At 43.1% G+C, this 16,316-nt stretch overlaps 1 protein-coding gene across 1 annotated transcript; it reads right to left on the bottom strand.

Moving 5' to 3' along the window:
* Positions 1–751: 751 nt before the first annotated feature.
* Positions 752–16,310, bottom strand: ATP6V1C2 (ATPase H+ transporting V1 subunit C2). Its single transcript, XM_010707916.2, has 13 exons — positions 16,008–16,310; positions 15,413–15,571; positions 13,858–13,925; positions 10,455–10,540; positions 6,772–6,866; positions 5,983–6,074; positions 5,116–5,214; positions 4,080–4,148; positions 3,129–3,221; positions 2,809–2,902; positions 2,403–2,500; positions 1,890–2,019; positions 752–1,211 (listed from the first exon to the last, which is right to left on the bottom strand). Exons 2-13 carry the CDS (start codon positions 15,539–15,541, stop codon positions 1,116–1,118), a joined length of 1,149 nt encoding a protein of 382 aa, XP_010706218.1. The 5' UTR covers positions 15,542–15,571; positions 16,008–16,310; the 3' UTR covers positions 752–1,115.
* Positions 16,311–16,316: the final 6 nt, after the last annotated feature.

The raw sequence follows: 16,316 nt of genomic DNA, 5'->3' as shown, positions 1-16,316 counted from the left end.
CTTTGTGCCAGCCTTGATATGATCATTAAAACAATGGGAGTTGGGTTGCTGCTGCAATGGGAGATGCCATCCAGTAGAAGACGCTGCTGAGCTGGAAGCTGCTGGTTTTTCCCCAGGAGTGGCAGTGAAACTAATCCCCATTTTTAGGGCATGAGTATTTCTAGGTGCTAATAGTAAAAAGCCAAAGTGCTGTCTCTGGCAAATTGGATCTGGTATTTCTCTCTGTCTGACATTGTTTTGATATGAAATTGCAGTTTCCTTTGAAGAGGAAGCAGAGTTGGGAGTGAAGACAATTAGTGCTTCCTTTTTTTTTTCTTGTTAATAAGAAAATGCCATAGCCTTTTGTTGCTGTCCATGTCTTGTCTATCAGTGTCTAGTAGAGTGACCTTCATGTGATCAGTTTGTTTCTAAGTAAGGAATGAAGGAACTAAAAGTTCCCATCTTTTCAAGGAAATAACTTAAAATGGAAATGAATCATCTGGTGTTGTATGTAAGAGCCTGCCTTGCATAGGGATGAGCTAGGAGCAATGTAGTAACTGTTGGCAGCCTGACCACTGATGGGGGGCAGGAGACCTACTTCAATTCTGTGTTGTCCCAGCTCTTGTAACAAATGTGTTCTAACTGATGTGTCTTGGCAAAAACTGAACTTGTGAGGACTTGGGACCACAAGTCATTCCCCAGTCAATCTTTGAAACTCTTTCTTCTTAAGAAACAAACAAAAGCCTTTGGGCTTTGCTCTGATGCTCTGTCCTTTTTTTTTTTCCTGGTTGAAGTTCACTTTATTACAAAATCAGTACTGTACAATTAGTAGAAACATTAGCCACCACACCAAAAATCAGCCACAAAATTGTTTAATTTTAAGTCCAATAGAGATTCCATCTTTGTAACTTACCAAAAAATAATAAATACTACCATAGTACCACCTGCCTCGGAAATATGTTTTTATAATGCTATGATCTGAAGATTTGAAGTTTGAAGTCACTTTAAAAATTACTGACAGTGTTAAGAAAATCTTATTCATCAGCATTTCAATTTGAATTTCAACAGCTAAGGATTCTTAAACTATAACATTTGGGTCTTGAAAATTAATAGATGAAATGGTTGGTTTGTTCCTCTTAACTGCCATCGAGAAGACTGAGGTCAATCTTGAAATAGACGTAAGGATAGTATTCTTGATTACTCAGTTGTAAACCAGGGATGTCCATGCCAGGCTGCAAAAGGAAACAACATGACTTCAGTATCAATAAAAGTGTTGTGCTGTTCCAAGCTAAAGCAGATTGCTTGCTTCACTTAGGTGGAATGGAATCTTGCACTTGCTACACTCAACAAAGAATTTTCAGAGAATCTGGTGTTTGCTCAGTGTTTTTGGTAGGCTGTCTAATCCAGTATAGATATTTCCTTTTTTCTTCTTGGCTTATGCACGAACTTACTGCTTGCCTGATTTCAGGCAGTTGTAAACTCCTTTCGGTTTATCAGGGTCTGGGGAAACAAGTATTGCTGCCTGGTGCAGTCCTAGGCTGACATGTTTAGTCAGTGACGGCCTTCTACAGAGTAAGGAGATCTTAGAGGCCTAGCATTTGTTTTACATCAGTTCCGTTGCTGGCATTGAGCTGAATGCTTGAAGCTTACCTGGAGAAACTGCCAGAAGTGAGCAGACCTATTTCAGGCCGGCAGCTGTAAGGAGCAGATGCTTACTGAAACAGTAATCACACTCTGCAACTCTCCATGATGACCTGACCCTACCTGACACTAATCCTTTCCATAAGCACCAGGGATTAGAGCTGTATCCAGGGATCCTCGCACTGTGAGGTGTGATGAGGTGTTTGCTCCAACCCCTGGACTAAACTGGAACAAGCTCCAGTTCATGCAGCTGTAGTCCAAATACATACATCCATTATACTTGCTGCTGCAACTTCATCCAGATGTTTGAAGACCACGTTTAGGACATCTCTCAGGCGTTTTACCGACTTCCTATTTGGTTGCAGCAACATTGCTTGGAAGTTCACTGGAAGGCCATACCTGCAAACACAGCAAAATACCCCACTGTTTTCCACAGGTCACTCCATTTCCTTCCTGCTCTTCTCCCTCTTCAACCTCCTGGTGCATTTCCTAGTAGATAGTTTATGTATTGCAAGGTCCCAGTTGTGCTGCGCTGCCTTCTTCTCTGAAAGCACTTCTATTTTGAAGCCGTAGGGGAACTAAGCACCATTCTTTTTCCTCTAAGTGACCCCAAAGAAGCATCTCATCAGCTTTACATGTCACCTGTTTTGTAGTCATCTGTACCATCTCCTGTGAGCTCCTGGAACTCTCTGTAAGGGATGTCCCCCCCCCCATGAAGAAAGTGAGCTGGTACTTATTATCTTCGATAGGAATCTGCCAGCGCTGCATGTGAACCCACATACCTCAGGACTGATTCAACAAAAACTCTCAAGGCTTTCACATGAATCCAAGCCACAAACGCTTCACTGAAGTTCACTTTCAGCCAGCGCAGCAACGGGCCCTATGAGAACAGAAGTAACAGTGCTGTGATTCCTCCTATGCTGCATGACATGGCTCCATTGCTGATGCTATTGAAGGCATCACGGGCTGCTGAGTTAATTCTCAGGCAGGCCATTATTGTCCCCTTGTGGATCAGAAACTTGTGTGACCTTGGGCAAATGGAGTTATCTATCCCATGCCTCAGTTTTCAATGCTCGTTGGAGCTCACAGGCATCTACTGGGATCAGAAAGCCTCTTCTAAGTGAGATCCTTACACACAGGTAGCAAAGGCTGTCAATATAGAGGCCAACAACTTGCTGTACTACTTACATACTGCTGTTTCTTATCAGAAGCTAGCTTCATCAGCTCTTCCTTTTCACATTTCAGTTCCTTCTCATCAAAATAAAACTCTCGAACCATGAACCTACAATTGAATGACATTTGCTCTCACAAGCCATAATCCAAGCAGTATGTACAATCGTTTCTTTGCCTCTGATGAAGCAAGATGGGGATGTTTTGAAGCTGCTGGCCCTTTAAAGGATTTACAGGGTGGGAGTTGAAGTCACCTCCAGAAAGCAAACATCCTGTTGCCTATCGCATGAGAGCAGGAAGAACAGTTGCTGGATTCCTTGCAAAGCATGACTGCTTACCTGTTCTCTCTAGCTTTAGCCTTGAAGTCATCCATCACTTTTCTAAATAGGGTGACTGTGAAGAGTCCTCCCTCGGCATCCTCAGCAATCATTCTGTGAGAGGGAAAAATCCTGCTGTGATTTGACACGGCCAATCTCTCGCACTCGCTTCTCCTTTCCCTTTTGCAGTTCTTTTTTTCATTTATGAAACAGCAATACCTCACTTTTCAAGACAGATGTGATTGAAATAGGGACCAAAGGCTTTAATAGCACCAACCACAGTATCTCTGATGCAGACAGCCTGCTTACACACATACTTTTTCTGCTTCCTAATATGTTCCTCTGCTTGTTCCATGCATGTGTTTTTAAGACGGGCAATTGCACAAAGCTTTTCTTCCTTTGTGCTTTCTGCTTCCTCCATTTCAGATAATGTGACAGTCAGACAGTCACCTCTCACAGCCTGGGTTGGACATCTTGTCTGCCTTGAGCTGAGCAGAGGAATATTTAATTCCTAGTAAGGATTTTTTTTCACTCTAGATGTTAATATGGAATATGCTAATGCAAAAATTTTACCGCAGAAAACAATTAAAGATGCAGAAATAGTGATTTTTTTAAAAGGAGCTTTCATAAAGTTGTACATGGTTATATGTCTGAATTAGGCCTGGATTACTGTAACAAGCTTTTATCTTTCTAAAACAACCAAAAGTCCTGTTTTGTTGTTCATATGATCACAGCAAGTGGAAAGAACTAACTTAATGGAAAAGGGAGCAGCAAGAAGCTAATTGTATGGAAAAAAACAGAGACTGAGGCCTTCAACAGAATAATTTCCAATTTCAAGTGAGAATGATACTAGGCAATTATGTTAACACACAGAGCCTACGTATTAGTCAACTGATTCTTGAGCAATTTGAGTGACAGATATGGCAGATGTATCTGCAGCCAGCAGGGACTTTAATTTGGGATGTCACTTACTTGGTGGAGCGAGGCACTACCATATCAGACAGGGATTCATAGGTCTTCTGCCACTGTACGTAGCTTGATCTTTGAGCAACACAAAGGAAAACAGAGTATATAAATGCAATATACCAGAAAGAGAACGTGTTGATAAAAATAATGAAGCTAATTGCTTAGAGTAGGAGCTCTTTGTGCTGGTTTTGTGACAGCAAAGCTTCTTCTGTCCTTTCCTGTCCTAAGTCACTAGCTACACTAGCTTCCCATTGTATCATCCTCAGTCCTCCCTCACTTTGGGTCTTGGGATGAGGAAGTGTGAAGCAGGAAGCTGGGGGTGGAAAAACTGAGGCTTCTGGTTTCTGTGTGTCCTGTATTCCAGGAGTTCCACAGAAGTGTCTCATGGTCCAGTGCTGACATGGTGCAACACTGGGAACATGGCAAGTAGCAGCACTGGGAGAATGGGGCCAAGGGAAGGGAAAGTTTGCAAAGTGAGTCGTGTTTATAGCAGGAACCCAAAAGAAGATGCTGGTAATAAATTCAATAAACTTACCTAGAATAGATTTTTGTAACGTGTTTTTCAGACAGAAAAGTGATGGTACTGAGTGTGCATGTTAGAATAGCGTTGTACTAAGAGGACAAGTTTTGTGTAGGCTTTCAGAAGGAAGGATACCTTGTACCTTCACAATTGATAGTGATAGCAATTATCCTATGTGCAGGCACTTACTAATACATGACCAGCAGAGCCCTTGTGAGTTTGACAGGTCTGATTCCTTTTATAAACTGTCTCAGCTCCAGTACAAATCTGTTCTGCCGTGTTGGTTTTTCTTAACTCCTACCAGGAGGCTGTTTGAGAACCCGTTCTGTAACATTTACACACCTACATCCTACTTCTGTCCTGCTCTGAGCTGGGAGCAGTCTGTTCCTTTTGCTAATGGATCCACCTGCTCCCCAGACACAGCACAGATCAGCTGCCCCAACTGATGCAGTAGTGCCTGCATCCAACACTTAGGTCTGAAACTCAACATCACATGTGAGTGTGTGCACACCATCGCCTTACTTTGGCACCACGACTAGCAGTGTGATAAGGTACTCAGAATTCAGAACAAAGTCTTCTTTATGCACGATGTCTGCGAGGGTCCGAGTCAGCAAGTTTCCCCTAAAGCAAATGAGACAAAGAAAAAATGACATTAGCAGGAATCCAGCAGCAGCACACCGTGCTGTAGATATGGTTGACAGTAGTGCATCCTAGAGTTGAAAAACACAGAGAATGAGGTGGCTAAAGGACACAGCTACGCTTCTAGGAAGGCCATTTATTTATTTTTATTGCAACTCCAGGTAGCAGCACATAGGTAAAGATCGTAAGCAATTGAAGGTGGTAGAGAAAATATTTTGGAAACTCTGAGAAAGTATTGCTCTGACCAGCAGAACAGAACAAAAGTGAAATGAAAGTGGGATGCTGGTGAGAGGCTCAGCAGAGAAGGAAAAGAAATGCTTTTGCCTGGAATATTGTAAAACTGGCTTTCTGAAAAGCATTTGCACTGCTTCCAAAGGATACAGCTCTGTGTTGCAAAGGAATCTACTGGCTGACGCAGCTGATCTAATTTTTTACTCCCTAAAATCCCATCAGAGCAATATATTGGCATTTGGTTTTGACTCTTTACCACTACTTTGTCCTCCCACTGCTAATAAAGTCATATGAGGAACTGCAGTCTCCCCTGAGCTGATTTTAAGACATGCTGCTCACATCAGTTTCCACCTTGGCTTCCCCTTCATCTCTGGATGCTCAGTGTGCCCCAAAGTCAGGCACTAGGTTTGCACCCATCACAGCACACACAGTTCACTGCACAGCAGTAGATGTGGCATGCACTGCTCTCACGTCATCCATGCAACATTCCAGAGCTCAACAGGAACACGCTGTACTTACACAGTTTTTTTCTCCAGGCTTTGCAAATTTCCTTTAATGTTGTTGTATGCAGCTGATCGGGTCTTTAGATCTGCTTCTATCTGAGTAACTTGCTAAAACAAAAAAAGTGAAATGAGAAATTGCTTGGGATGTCATCCTCACCTTCCTCCTCCTACCTCTGCTCTGCAGAAAGATAACATAGCTGTCAGCCCCTCCTAAAACCATCTGAACATAGCCAAGAGGGAGCCCACTTCAGTTCTGGGCTCCACTGAACTGCTCAGTTATGGGCGATGCTCTCTGCAGCAAGAAGGACTTGGTTAGCTGTTACTGTGTATTTCATTTGCTATCTACATTGAACAACAGTTCATTCCTTCCTGAACAGGCTGCCAGTGTAAATACTTCATCCAACCTGCAACGTGTTGGATTTAATGTCAGACAACCATTTCACAAGAAAACCCCAACGTGGAGAATGATTATACAGTAAGTAAAAACAATAAAATATTACAGTGAAGGGGACTAAAATGTAGAATCTATCAGTGTAGTCTAATAAATCTGATAAAGGTCCATATATTTATGGAATGAATAGGCTTGTATATCTCTATATGGATACAGATATATAAACATTTATTGGTATTATTACGGTAGAAATTAAAATAAATCAACTGCTGCAGTACAGTGAGTTTCTGAACGTGCTCCTGCCCAAACCACAGGCAGAACTCTCATTGACTGCTGTAACAAAAGAGACCAAAAATTGCCAAAAGACATGATTCCCAATTCTGAGATCTTCTGACAACATGGAGCACAGTTTACCTTTGCTAATGCTTCTGATATATTCTTCAGTGGCTGCTTTATGGGATATTTGGCCATGTCCCACTCAAACCGGGTCAAGTAGCTAATCAGGTCAACTGGAAATACAAAGAAATGCATTAAAGCAGACAGCTGACATGATGGAAGCTCAAGACTGGGGTGGCAGCCCCCAGCTGTATCCTATGTAGAGCTTTGGTTGGCCCATCTCTGAATTGTCATAAAAATTTGATCTAGATCAAATTTGCACAAATCAAACGCTCAATCTAAGCATCCCCAAAGTAAAAAATAGTTGAAACAGAGACACTAGTGTTTGCTGCACTGGGCTTCTTCCCAGACAGGTAAGATGGAGAATATTTGGGAAGTTGCCATGGGGAAACGGGGCAGAACAAGCTCAGGGAGCTAAGGAAAGGAGGGACAAGTGGGGCTGCTCAGTGCTCCTCACTGCCTGGTGCAGAGTTAACCATTCCCAAGGCGATGGTTGAACGTAGTTCCCTGTGGGCTGCACACAGTGTGAGGAGCACTGTATGAACAGAGATGCATGAGAAGGAATGTGAAAAGTTGTTTAATTGCTACAGCACCGGGCTGAGGGTACCACCCCGCCTCGTGTGACATCAAACACCCTGCCAGGGAAGCACTATCCTTTCCATGGGCTTCTCTCACCCCACATCAGAGTCAGTTTACCCTATTAGATTTCCGAAGCACGGAATGTCTTATGAAAGGAGGAAAACAATTTCTTATCTAAGGATATATTGAACAGCAGGCAGAAAACACCAGCATGACCATGTTCTCCCTCACTTTCAACACACAGATTCAGCCCTTCCTGCCAATGCATGACCAGGAAGCACGGGAAGCATGTGGAACGAGGGCAAAGCAGAGTTACAGAAATTGCCTGTGCCCCTTTTATTCTCACATTCCTCAATCTCAGCAAAACTCAGCTGTTCAGCAGTTAAGCACAGTGTGAGCCTTCAGCCCATTCCACAAGTGTACTCCTTGGCCATGCTCCCAATTCCCTTCCCTTCTACACAGCTTCTTCTTGCTGTTGCCTAGGAGAGATGCCTCCTCCTCAGCAGCCCAGAAATCCTACAGGCTGAACACTTCTTAGCTCTGCTGCACTACTCAGCCAGCTCTAAGCAGCAATATAAACCTCCCCTACAAAATACTTAATTCTTCAAAATTGTTATGCTTCTCATTTTGTCTTTCTGTTCATTTCAGTTTTGAGCTCATTATAAAGACTGGCATTATTCCACTACTTACCAAATTTCAAAAGTCATTTTGAGCCCACCTTACTACAAAGGAACAGAATTCAGTCCAAACATTTTTAAAAAATCTTTACTTACTTTTCATATTTTTGATGCTGTCATAAGCAAGAAAGCATTTCCTGCTGCTGTGATATAATAACATTCCCAGTATACACAAATACAAGTTTTCTTTGTGAGAGGGGCATCTCTTCCAGCTATTGCCCACCAGCATGCAGAAGGTATTTTCATTTAACTGAAAGGGCTGTATTTGCTGATGCTTGCAATTCCCCTTCCCACAACTCTAATCAGACAATTGCTAGACACAGCCAACAATTCAGTTGGCTGGTGGACCAAACTGCTGTTAGGAATTCATACAGCTGAGCTAAAACATTTGTAATCAAAAAGCTGAGTGTCCATGTGAGCATGGTCCAATAGCCTGAAATTGGACTCTGCAGCAAGAAGTCATGTCTTACAATTTTGAATCTGATTTCATGACCTTCAGTTTTAGGGTCTTTTTTCTATCCAAAAAGGGAAGGAGGAAGAATTCAGTGTTGCTGCTGCTTATGAGGAATGATATTGGATTGTAACAGGGGAATCCTAAATATATGTATTTATATATTAAAATCGATTAATTTTTTTAAAGATGCCATCAATAATCTTAAAAAAGTCTTAGTTACATATGACTCCTTTGGATGACCAAAGGACTGAAATTAGTAGCACATACAAGAAACTTCCACATCCTTCTATTACAACACATGCAGAGCTGACAGGAAGGGAAAAGAGTGTAAAAAGAGGAAACAAAAGAAATAAGTTCAACCTGTTGTTTCTCAAGTCATAGGGATATTGTGATCAAGCTACGAGGTTGTTACTTGAGAAATCCATCGTAACGTGATCACTGTATCTCTACAACCAGACCACGACTTGTTTCTAGCACTACTACACCCAAATGCATGCTTGTAGCACCACTGCAATCAGCAACCCTCAACATACTTTTCAGACATTTCATTTTATCCTTTTGCCCTGTAACATAAATAAGTGGGATTATTGTACCTGGCCAGTTGTTGCACACATAAAAAGCCAGTCATTTCATGCATAAAGGACATTTCTAAAAGGATTTTCTCCCCAGCCTATGAAGATGGGGAAGAGCCTGGAGGTTGAGGTGTGCAAGGAGTGGCTGAGGTCCCTCGGTGTGCTCAGCCCAGAGCAGAGGCGCTGAGGGAAGGCCTCATGGTGGCTGCAGCTCCTCACAGGGAGCTGAGGGCAGCGCTGAGCTCTGCTCTCTGTCATGGAACTGTGTTTGGGGGGGGTGGGCGGAGGGGCAGCTGGGGGTTAGAGATATGAGGGCAGCAGGCATGGAACAGGCTTTCCAGGGCAGTGGGCACGGCCCTGAGAGCCAGAGTTCAAGGAGTATTTGGACACTCTCAGAAACAGGGGTTGATTTTGGGTGGTCATGTGTGGAACCAGGGTTTCGACTTCATGACTTTTGTGGGTCTCTCCCAAATTGGGATATTCTGTGTTCTAACTAGTGGGCTCCAGTGATCCTTTACGATGTCAGAAGTGTCCCTGCCTGCTCTTCTCCTCTGCTATACAACAGCTGCTAGTCAGAGCAGGGCGTCACAAGGGAAACCAAAGAGAAGTTATTTGTAATGGGAACAACAGTGCACGTCCCAGCAGCCTCTGGCATCACCCTGTGAGTGCAGCCTGGCTCCTCTAAGGAAGCAGCATAGGGGCAGGGCAGTGACAAGGCCCTTTTGCAATGGAGATCTCACACTGCACAGGCCTGCAAGACCTCACTGCCTACCTGCTGTAGAACAGCACCACAGCTCCACTAACAAAGAAAGTACATCAGCCAAGCTAGCACAGCAGGAAACTCCTCAGGCTTTCATTGTTACTGCAATACTGATTATAACAGTATTTCTGGTCTTGCTGCTCCCAGCTGACTTCATAGCTCTCTAGGAGTTAAATTGTTGCCCCCAGCATCCACCTGTGATGTTAGAAATCCACAGCTGCCAGAGCACAGGCTCTGTCCCAGCACTGCAGCAAGAAAAGCAAAGGAAAACACTAATATAGCACTAATCAATTCCATGCAGACTTTCAGGACATGATTTAGCTGCCTGGAAGTGATCCAGTCCGTGGAGGCCACAAAAAAGTGCTAGGTCATTTTAGGAATGTCTCCTGGTTTCCTCTTCACTCCTCAGCTCTGATGTTGGAAATATTTCTTCCACAAAACAGTACCAGACACTGAATATTGTCCTGGAAGCAAAGCCTGGAACTGTATAGAGTTTCTATTAACTCTGGAAAAAATGTAATGTGGCTAGATGTGCTCTTAGAAAATATTCCTGAGGTTGTCTTTTCTAATGGGTGAGTGTTTCAATTCTGAATGCTCACATTCTGAAGTAAATACAGGCAGCATCAATGCATTAACATATCCACATTCACAGCACCTACCTCCATTGGCCAGAAGATTTTCCTGGACTTTATCTTTGGAGTCCTCCATAACTTCTCCTATATACTGGACTATTTTCTTAATTACGCTTGGGTGTAATTAACAAGAGAAGCTTCATTAGTAAAGAAACCACAGAAATATAAAACAGATACTACAATGATCTGATAAACATGGAGATACCCACACAAAACACTTCTGAAGCAAAGCAGGTAAATTTGCAACTAAAATGGCAATAAACAACCTATGGCATACAGCAGAACTAAAATACACTGATCTCTGCAAACACATAGGTAATACCATCTCCCCAGTGCTCAAGACTCCCAAAAGATACAGATTCCATCTTCTGCACACTGTATTTCATGGCTTTCATTGCAGAAACCAGAAGACAAGAAACTTGTGTGCACATTCTGAAGGTGATGGAGGGACACGAGGCTACACACAGAACAGTCCAGTCTAACCCTGGTTGAAGATCTGCTCCATGGGATGCTAAATAAACCTTCACAGTTGTTCTTTATGACACCAGACAGTTCAGAGTCTAGGCTTGATGTACAAAATACAGCTGTACCATACCCTGGGAGGAATCTACACCATCTCACCCCAATTTACAGCCCTCTAAGGGCTGTTCTTGTTTTCACTGTCAGGCTGCAGATGTTTAAGGACCTCAGGCCAGCTGAGTCCTGGTGGAGAACTGCATTTTCATAGCCTAATACTGAGTTGGAAGGCTCCTTGAAGGCCAGCTGGTCAAACTCCCCTACAATGAATAGAGACACCTACAGCTCCATCAGGTTCTCAGAGTCCCATCCTTGGGTGCCTCCAGGGATGGGTGATGGGGTATCCATCACCACTTCGAGCAACATGTGCCAGTGCCTCACTGCCCTTGTTGTAAAATCTTTCTCCTTATATCCAGACTAAATCCCCTGTTTTAGTTTGAAACCATTTCCCCTTTTCCTGTCACAACAAACCTTACCGAAGAGTCTTTCCACATTTTGCCCACGCTCAGGCTGAGGTGAGATTGCAGGTGTAACTGGGATGTACTCTTGTGCTCTTTCAGATTTTGCTTGTGAAAGTGTTACAATGACATTACTTAATTACAAATAAAATAAAAAAATTAAAAAAAATAAAAGTCAAACACTCTTTAGATAATACTGTATATTAAGCATCACTCCCACTAAGGACACAGAAAGCTGCAGGCAGCAGAACCCTGCAATCTCCAGCCTCTGCACAACGCCCTGCAGACATGGGATCCAGAGAATACTCAAGTAGGAGTGACGGATGGGAACGTCAGCTTTAGAGAGCACCACATTACCCTACAGTGACATGGAAAAACACTCCACCTCCCTGTGTAAATAAATAATAAAAGTACATGGAAACAATAGATCCTGCAAACTCCTGCCCCTTCTCTGCTGTCCTGGCAGGAGGCAGTGCTGACAGGTTTGCGCTGCCTTTATTGGCAGTCCTGTTTATTTAGCAACAGTGCAGCAGGTAGCTGCCTCAGAGGAGCAGGAATGTAAATGTTCAGGTCATTTGAACAGGCTTGAACTCTCCAGATGCTGTTTTCTTTGGCTAAGTACAAGTGCTTGGTATTTTAACCCTTGAATCTCAATTACATACTCAAATCTTGGGCATTTATTTAACACAAAATGATACTGTAATTCCAATTCATTTCTCCTGATAATTCTTTGCTATTACTCTCCTCTAATCTATTTTTCTTATTTTTAAGCACGTTTTCCTTAGTTTTAAATCTCATTGATCCGTTTTGATCAGTTAGTTTTACAAACAAAGAAGACAAATAGGAGGAGTCCATACCCAACAGCTCACTGTGTAAAAACCTCACTGACTCTTTTGCTCAGTGCATACATCGTGTCACACGGTAAGTGCCACTGCTTTCACTAACAGGACAATTAATGGAGTGAAGTGGCATTCAGCTTGAACAAGGAAACATGTACCACCTTGGTGAGTTAAGACAAAGGTAGTAGTGGGAACATGTCACCTAAAACTCCCCTCAGTGATCGTACATGGATGCCACAGCAGGCTTTGCAGAAGTGGGAATTAACCAAGCCCTTGCAAAAATCACTTCTGCATGATTCCTGTATCCTTCAAACTCAGATCTCTCAGTTGCTTGGCTAGCTGCTGCTGCCCTAAGTAGCTTTCCAACTTTGCATTGGAATAGATAGATGGCATTGCCACTGTCTCATCCCAGATTTATTCCCATTCCCTTTTCACTTCAGCATGAACAATCTGCTGTATGAATCAGAGGCACGAACACGTTTACCAAGACTGTGGGGCAGGTTTCCCTACCAGACAGGGAGAGTCACGATAGAGACAGTCTTATTCATTAGTATTAAGCTGCTCCGTGCTGCTAAATATTCTGAAAAAGCAATTCTAAAAAGATCAACATTGTGTGCAACCCAGTGATCAAATGTTATCATCCTATTTCAGCCCACTGTGGTACCAGTAAAGTCAGAAAACTATGCTAGGGAGAAACGTATTCTGGCAGACTTACTTTTATGCAAACTACCTAACGTAGGTTTGAACAGCTTATATCAGGATCTCCATATGTGTTTACACCCACCAAACAATCTCTGAAAGCACAAAGCATATTCAGACAGGCAGCTCCTCACTAGGCCTGAATAGGAGAGAAAAGGCAAAAAGCCCCAGAGCTGACCTGGCCACAGCTGTATGCAAGGTTTGCTTCCGAAGCAAAAAAAAGTTTCATCAATAAAAACTACTTTGTGCCATAAAGTATCCTAAAACCCGGCATTTCCTTAGCATTCTGTACTATTATCCTTTGTCCACCCAGGTCAGCTTGGCCTAAAAGGCAAACTTGGCAGAGATCAGCAAGGAGATCATATGAGTCTCCCTGCATAAATGGGTTTGACACAATGCCAGTCAATACTGTGGCTTTCCAGGAGTTTAGCAGAGGAAGAGTACCCAACTTCATTCAGAGAAATTTATTCCTTACATTTCCTTACAACTCCTATATTTGGTTAAAAAAACTCAAGGGAAATATTCTGGGAAAAAGAAAACTGAAGAGGGCTTCACATTCTCTAAATATTGCTTCATTAATTTGAGTTTCTGGATGGAGGGGGAGGTTGTTCTTCAAGAATACAAAAACATCACAACTGTTTCCCTTTGAGAACAGCTTTCCTTGAAAACAGCCACTCGGGCATCATTGTTCAGACAGAACTGCCACTGGCTCCATTCAGCCAGGTTTTAAGGAATGGCCCCTTCCTTGTGATGATCTTGTGACAACTGGCACAAGGATTAAACCACAACACAAACCCATCCACTTCAGTGCAGTTGTAGTCTGGATTAAACCAACTCTGAGGTGAATCCAAGGACACAACATCCCATAAAAACAATGTCTGTTCCTCATTTGTAGGTAGTAAATAAGACCTATTTTACCTTTCAGCAAAGGTATCAAGTTTTCCCAACTCATCTGACAGACCAACAAGAGCATCCAGTGTCCCCACCTGTACAAAAGATGAGAAGCAGGTGAGAGATGCACGTCTCCAAGGCTTCTGTCAGCAGTGTTAGGGACTGTGATTTGTGAATTCAACAGCTCTGCAGAACATTATTCAGTCAGTGGATAATAAAGCAATTCCTTTTCTCAAGACCCAGGCACAAAAAGCCTTTTCCAATAAAGGAAAAAGTGTATATGATGTCTCAAGATCAAACATCAATGTCTTCCTTCCTGTTTTCATTCCTGAATCATTGAGTAGCACAGACTTTTAGCTAACAAAACAATGAGTAGAAATGCACACAGCATACATACAAAACAAAACTAATGTACTAAAAGAACCAAGGGAAGCAGAGTGTACTCAAAAGAGGGTCTCTGCATTCTCCTAAGACCAACATCTGCTTTTTGCATGACTCTGTCACAGTCATAGTTCTATGTTTATGGTATTGAAATATATTGCCAAACCTCTTCTTGTGACGTTGCCAGCTCAACATTACGAAGGGTCAGGCTGAAGGAGTACAGGAGAAGAAACAAGTCTTGCATAGAACAATTAGCAGAACACAGAGAACTGCTGTATGATCAGATGATGTCAGTACTTCGTTTCCCCCTATGTTAATGGACTCACACCAGTGCTGGTGGCACACAGATGGTAAAATCACAGCAATCTCAGGTGCATGTGTAAAAAGTAGCATGTGCAGCCTGCAGCATCCATGTGCTACTTCAGCATGTTTTCACTTGAGAAAAGGCCATGCTCCCCTTTCACTTGCATCCTTAAGTAACTGGAACAGTTACTCAAGCCATAACTTAACAATCTTCGTGGACTAAAGCCAGACCCTGGCTGCACCATGTGTAGCTTTGTAAGAGATGGGTGATGGCAGCTCCCCAAGGAACCAAGTTCTGCATCTGTTGCAGCTCCACTGACTTCAGTGAAGCATATTTAGACTTCTCATAGATGCAAATGAAATAAAAATTAAGTGCAGATCTTATGAAAGACGGATTAAAGAAGGCAAAGATATATTAAAAAAAAAAGTCACAAATAAATGTTCTTACTGATATGAGGCTATACAGCCAGTAATACAGCTGAATATACGCACATCCATTTCCTACAAAGTAATATGCATTATATAAAACTGTCTGCTCTGTCAGTGGTCTCACTGAAATACTTCTAGATACTGAGCTGCTCCCTATGCATTAGCAATTCGAGATGTACAATGCTGTGTGATTTTTGTGATTGGAAGCAAATGGTACAGCAGATGCAGTGCATTCTATTTAATCGGTCACTTCACTCCTTACACATGTATCCTTCCCACATGAAAGTCATCTTCAAGCAAAATGATTCTTGTCTCTCCCCAATCAGTTTTCAGTAGACTGAACACAGCTCACCCCCAGTCGCAATCTTTTTCAGCTCTCTGAAATGATAAATGTCACGTTTATCCTAGAAATCCTCAGTCTTGGCTGGGGATGTTTTGTCACCCATACCCAAACCCTCTCCTCATTTACCTTTAAGTCTGGAATATGGAATTTGCTGTTGCTGGACAGGTTGGATTTGGATGTCACCGTGTTCATTCTCTCCCATGCCTGCAGGTTTGTTTTATCTCCTGGGGCAGAAATCAGCCAGAACTCCGACATGATCCAGTACTTTCCCTTCACTCCTGATCACTGTAGAAACACAAAGCAGGTAAGAGGCTAAAAAAAGTACTGCGTAGAATGTGTTCTTCCCTAAGAACCAAAAAAGTTGGAGTGGATTACTGATCTTTTGGTGGCATAATTACAGTGAGTCACTCCTGTCTCAGCCTGAAATGGAACATGACCTTCTCCACAATGTCACACACGCAGCGCAGCAGTTCCTCCTTTCTCAGCGTTGTTCCATTCAGTTTCTGAATGAAGAACCAAAGCTCTCTCCCCCCCTTTCCCTCCCCTCCCCATCCTTTAGCAGTGCACACAGTTCGGTCCCCATCACCAGGCTCCATCGTGATCCCCACTGCCAGGCAGACTCCAGTCACAAGGATGTAATTAAGGACTTCTGTTTGACCAATATTAACTCAAACATTTGGGCAAAAGTGCAAGCAAGACGTAGAAGGTCTTCTGAACTTACAGGCTGCAGGAGATGCCTGACGGAATATCACTTTCCCCGTGTTTTAATTTCCAGGTTGGGTAGCAAGGACCGGAGGAGAGATGCTGTCAGCAGAACAATATACACGGCGCAAATCCACGTGTGACAGCTGCGCTGGTGCTAAGCAAACAAATGAGGGCAAGACAGCAAGCAGCGGAACCACACTCCAATTCTTCCATCCGAAGGCTCTCTCGGACCCGTCCCGCCCCGCACGCCTTACTCCCAGCTGCACGGAACGGGAAACCCGGGGAACAAGCACTCGCTCCGCAGCGGCCCCTGCTCCTCACAGCG

The sequence above is a fragment of the Meleagris gallopavo genome, chromosome 2 (genome assembly GCF_000146605.3).
Source record: "Meleagris gallopavo isolate NT-WF06-2002-E0010 breed Aviagen turkey brand Nicholas breeding stock chromosome 2, Turkey_5.1, whole genome shotgun sequence".
In the NCBI taxonomy this organism is placed as follows: Eukaryota; Metazoa; Chordata; class Aves; order Galliformes; family Phasianidae; genus Meleagris; species Meleagris gallopavo.
The sequence above is the reverse complement of the archived record's forward strand: the minus strand, read 5'-3'. Positions and strand labels throughout refer to the sequence as shown.

Bases quoted from the DNA above. Each gene is read 5' to 3' on its own strand.
- ATP6V1C2 (XM_010707916.2), bottom strand. From the start codon at position 15,541: ATGTCGGAGTTCTGGCTGATTTCTGCCCCAGGAGATAAAACAAACCTG. The intron at 2,903-3,128 runs GTAAGCAGTCAT...ATTCAATTGTAG, and splicing joins GCTAAAGCTAGAGAGAACAG to GTTCATGGTTCGAGAGTTTT. The intron at 2,501-2,808 runs GTAAGTAGTACA...CTGTTCTCATAG, and splicing joins CTGATAAGAAACAGCAGTAT to GGCCCGTTGCTGCGCTGGCT.